Source organism: Benincasa hispida, chromosome 3, assembly GCF_009727055.1.
Source record: "Benincasa hispida cultivar B227 chromosome 3, ASM972705v1, whole genome shotgun sequence".
NCBI classification, from domain to species: Eukaryota; Viridiplantae; Streptophyta; class Magnoliopsida; order Cucurbitales; family Cucurbitaceae; genus Benincasa; species Benincasa hispida.
Genome location: NC_052351.1, coordinates 25,123,553 through 25,128,280, shown reverse-complemented (window position 1 = coordinate 25,128,280; position 4,728 = coordinate 25,123,553). Strand labels below are relative to the sequence as shown.

The 4,728-nt window shown below is 34.3% G+C and overlaps 1 protein-coding gene across 1 annotated transcript; it reads left to right on the top strand.

Annotated features, from left to right (window-relative positions):
* The first annotated feature begins 1,365 nt into the window (after positions 1-1,365).
* LOC120074561 (inositol-3-phosphate synthase) lies at positions 1,366-4,173 on the top strand. Its single transcript, XM_039027719.1, has 10 exons — positions 1,366-1,669; positions 1,762-1,830; positions 1,996-2,131; positions 2,222-2,469; positions 2,565-2,791; positions 2,893-3,008; positions 3,090-3,266; positions 3,354-3,542; positions 3,628-3,690; positions 3,783-4,173. Exons 1-10 carry the CDS (start codon positions 1,482-1,484, stop codon positions 3,900-3,902), a joined length of 1,533 nt encoding a protein of 510 aa, XP_038883647.1. The 5' UTR covers positions 1,366-1,481; the 3' UTR covers positions 3,903-4,173.
* The last annotated feature ends 555 nt before the right edge of the window (positions 4,174-4,728 follow it).

Here is a 4,728-nt window from a genome sequence, read left to right as displayed (position 1 = left end):
AGATATTAAAAGCATATAAGTATATAAACGAGATACAATTTTTTCATAAAGAATGTGTTTGGTGTAAGGACTACTTTAATACTATTTTGTATTTTTCAATTAGCTCAACGCTATTTTAAAATCCCCATTTGGTACGGTGTTTATTATTTGTTACAGTTTTTACTATTTTACCTTCACCATTTTTATTCTTTATTATGGTGTTTACTATTTTCCTCTTAAACTAAAATAATTTACACTTCAAACACATACTATTATGACCCAAACTAAAATAATCTACGCCCAAACACAAATTATTATAACTCAACTATAATAATTTAGGACTATAATAACTAACTCTTTATCCCAAATATCTCTTAAGTAGAGACGTTTTAGATGAATCTAAAAGTAAAAACCACAAAGTATTATACTCAAAGTAGTTAATATTATACCATTATGAAAAATTAGAAGATTTGTCACATCGTGAGAGTAATTTATGATATATTGTATTTATTGTAGATTTTCTTTAATTTAAATAATTTAAACTCAATTTAAGGTTACTTAGAAAGCATATATATAATTCTAAAATCAATTTATGAACACCTAGTTTATCAAAATAAGTATTTCAAATTATAAAATGTGCAATACCAAACATTAAAATGAGTATATAGGCTTTTGCTAATGCAAGGTCACAAGGGTTAGAAACAATACTTAGAAACATTAAAATGAGAATATAAGCATTTGAAATTAATATATAATTTGCATTAATAATGAAGAAGGGGAAGGCGGCCTAAGAGCCACAAACCTAATGAAAGGTCACAAGGTTTTTGCTTTATCGTGATTTGTGCCCTCAACCATGAACACGTCCATCACCATCAACAAAACAACCAAAAATAATAATGGTAGAGGACACTGGACATACATATATATCTCATTATTTTAAGGTCACATCTACCTTTAATTTACTGGGACATATACCATAATTTCACCACGTGTCCCAATATTATCCCCTCCTCTTTCATCAAATTCACACATTTTCATATCAAATCAATTTTTCGCCCATTTTTTTTTTTTTTTTTTTAATAAATGACCGCATGGTCTTCTCTCAAACAATTCTCCTCTTCAGCACAACATCTCACTTATCTAGTAGAGTTTTAAACTTATCGTAGAGTTCGACCATAGATAACACCATCATCTATTCATTGCTTTTGATTTCATCTCATACTAATAAATTTAGTTGTCTTTATTAATAAATTCGTGAATTTTGATTGCATTCCAACATTTTTTATATGAAGCGTAAACTTTAGTGGGCCATACATCCCATACATGTCATGCCACGTGTAAACTCTATTTGTGCATTTTCGTCTATAAATGAAACCATCAGCACAAGGCTATGAATCACATACATTACACCAAGCATCCTGAGATAGAGAGAGATCCTTGCTTGGTTGAGTGGGAAATTTCCAGTACATTTTTTTTCTAGCATTTCTGAGAGAGAAAAAAGAATGTTCATTGAGAGTTTTAAGGTTGAGAGTCCCAATGTGAAGTACACAGCGAATGAGATTCATTCTGCGTATTACTATGAAACAACAGAACTTGTTCATGAGCATAAGAATGGTAGCTATCAATGGACGGCGAAGCCCAAGACTATCAAATACGAATTCAAAACTCAAACCCATGTCCCAAAACTAGGGTTTGTGTTTATGATTGTTTTAGAATTTGTTACTTTGATCATTTTCTTTACGAGAAGAAAATTTGTTTATGTATTTGTGTTGTATTGTGCAGGGTTATGCTTGTTGGATGGGGTGGAAATAATGGTTCTACTCTTACTGGGGGAGTTATTGCCAATCGAGAGTAAGATTTCTTAGAAATGTAATTTTGTGGTCAAATTTTGAGATGGGTGTTGCTGGGCACCCACTATTTTTGTTTGCATGTATTTGAGTTTCTTCTGAATGTAATTTTTTTTTTTTTTTAAAAAACTTTTTTGTTTTGGACGTGGATTTATTAAAATATTTTCAGTGGAATCTCTTGGGCAACTAAGGATAAAGTTCAACAAGCCAATTATTTTGGGTCATTGACTCAGGCTTCTTCCATCCGGGTGGGTTCTTACAATGGAGAGGAGATCTATGCCCCATTTAAAAGCCTGCTCCCTATGGTAGTGACCTTTTAGTTTAAATGGGGAGGAGGGTTCTATTAATTACATCTCTGTTTTGTTAATTCTCATCAATTATTGTTTAATCCACAGGTTAATCCAGATGACATTGTGTTTGGAGGGTGGGACATTAGTGACATGAACTTGGCAGATGCCATGGCAAGGGCCAAGGTGTTTGATATAGACCTGCAAAAGCAGTTGAGGCCCTACATGGAATCCATGGTTCCACTCCCTGGAATCTACGACCCTGATTTCATTGCTGCTAATCAAGGTTCCCGAGCTAACAATGTGATTAAAGGAACCAAGAGAGAACAAGTACAACAAATCATAAATGATATCAAGTAACCTATTACTCTAGTTCTGTTAAAGTAATTGCAATTGTTTAGAAACCCATGTCTCTTTTCTTGTAATTAAATCCTCCTAATGTGCTGATTAGGGAATTTAAGGAGAAGAATAAAGTGGATAAAGTTGTTGTGCTTTGGACTGCCAATACAGAGAGATACAGTAATGTAGTTGTGGGGCTGAATGACACGATGGAGAGCCTCTTAGCTTCACTGGACAAGAATGAGGCTGAAATATCTCCTTCTACCTTGTATGCAATAGCCTGTGTTCTTGAGAATGTCCCTTTTATCAACGGAAGCCCACAAAACACCTTCGTCCCAGGTATGATCTAAGCTCAATTTTTTCAGCTCTTTTACTTGTATGATCATAGGCATCAAACATTCTGATCACTTGTTCTTTGGGTTATAATCTTCCAATTTCAGGGTTGATTGATTTGGCTATCAGGAGGAACAGTTTGATAGGAGGAGATGACTTTAAGAGTGGTCAAACCAAGATGAAATCTGTCCTAGTAGATTTTCTAGTTGGTGCTGGTATTAAGGTAAAATTTTGGCAAAAGAATTGTTTGGTATTCATCTAATTAAACTCAGGAAACTGGTTAAATCATCGTCTCTGATTACAGCCAACTTCAATTGTGAGCTACAACCATCTTGGAAACAATGATGGAATGAATCTCTCTGCCCCACAAACCTTCCGCTCCAAGGAAATATCAAAGAGCAATGTGGTGGACGACATGGTCTCGAGCAATGGCATTTTGTACGAAGCTGGGGAGCATCCAGACCATGTTGTAGTGATCAAGGTGCTTCTTTTGCCTCTGATTTTGTGTTGAAGTCTTTCCTGTTTTGTTTATTCTTTTGCTTGATTTAAAAGTGTTTGGCTCTTTTAGTATGTGCCATACGTTGGAGACAGCAAGAGAGCCATGGATGAGTACACATCAGAGATATTCATGGGTGGAAAGAGCACCATAGTACTGCACAACACATGCGAGGACTCCCTCTTGGCTGCTCCCATTATCCTTGATTTGGTTCTGCTTGCTGAGCTAAGTACTCGCATCCAGCTCAAGGCAGAAGGAGAGGTGGGTTTAAGTTTAAGAATTGGTTGCATCTTTTCAAACTTATAAAAGATAAAGATTGAAGATCAGTTGGTTGTTTCCTTTGCAGGGGAAGTTTCATTCTTTCCATCCAGTGGCTACAATACTGAGCTACCTCACCAAGGCACCTCTTGTAAGTAAAAAATTGATCTTCTTTAGTTTGTGAACTCTGATTTAAACCTGCAATGAAACTCATAATAAATTTGAGAGATTGTGGAAAAACAGGTTCCTCCAGGCACACCAGTTGTGAATGCACTATCAAAGCAAAGGGCAATGTTAGAGAACATTCTGAGGGCTTGTGTTGGGCTTGCTCCTGAGAATAATATGATATTGGAATACAAGTGATTGAAGGAGGAAGACTCCTGAGAGATTCTGCCTTTTTCTGTTTTCCAAGTTTGAGTTTGATGTAATTGTTCTTTGAAGAAGCTCTCAGCTTTGTGCATTTTTTTTCTGTTTATTTATTTTTTCTTTTCTTTTGAGTGTTTTTCTAGGGAAGGAAGCCTCTGTGAAGGCTGTTGTGTGTTCGCTGATTCAACAGCATCCCTTAATGGGAGTAGATAATCAGTGGGGTTAAGCTACTGTTCAGTTTGCAAAGTAATGGTACATATATTTTCAATCTGAACTTCTGAACATTTAAATACAACATAGAACACATTGTAGTTGTAAGTTGAAGGCTTTCTGGTATACTTTGACATAAACCATGATCTTTGATAAACAGTATATACCAGTATGCTGTGTTATATTTAGCCTAAAAACCAAAAAATGCGCTTATTAAAAGCTTGTTTGGTAACCATTTGATTTTTTATTTTTATTTTAGAAAATTAAGTCTATTTAATCTACGTTTTTTACAATGAATTGCATCTTTCTTAAGTACAATGATTGAATTATTAGTCAAATTTAAAAAACGAAAACAACTTTTTGAAAGCTATTTTTTTTTTTAGTTCTCAAAATTTGGCTTGGTTTTTTAAAACTTGGTAAAATGTAGATAATAACGGAAGAAATTTGAAAGTGGAAGTAGTGTCTAAAGACTTAATTTAAAAAAAAATAATAAAAAAACAAAACGGTTACCGAACGGGGCCTTAGCTTTTAATTTGATAAATCCTAAATGAATGATTGAAGTTATGCAACATGATCGGCCATTTTGCACCACATTAAATAACTGTTCAATAAT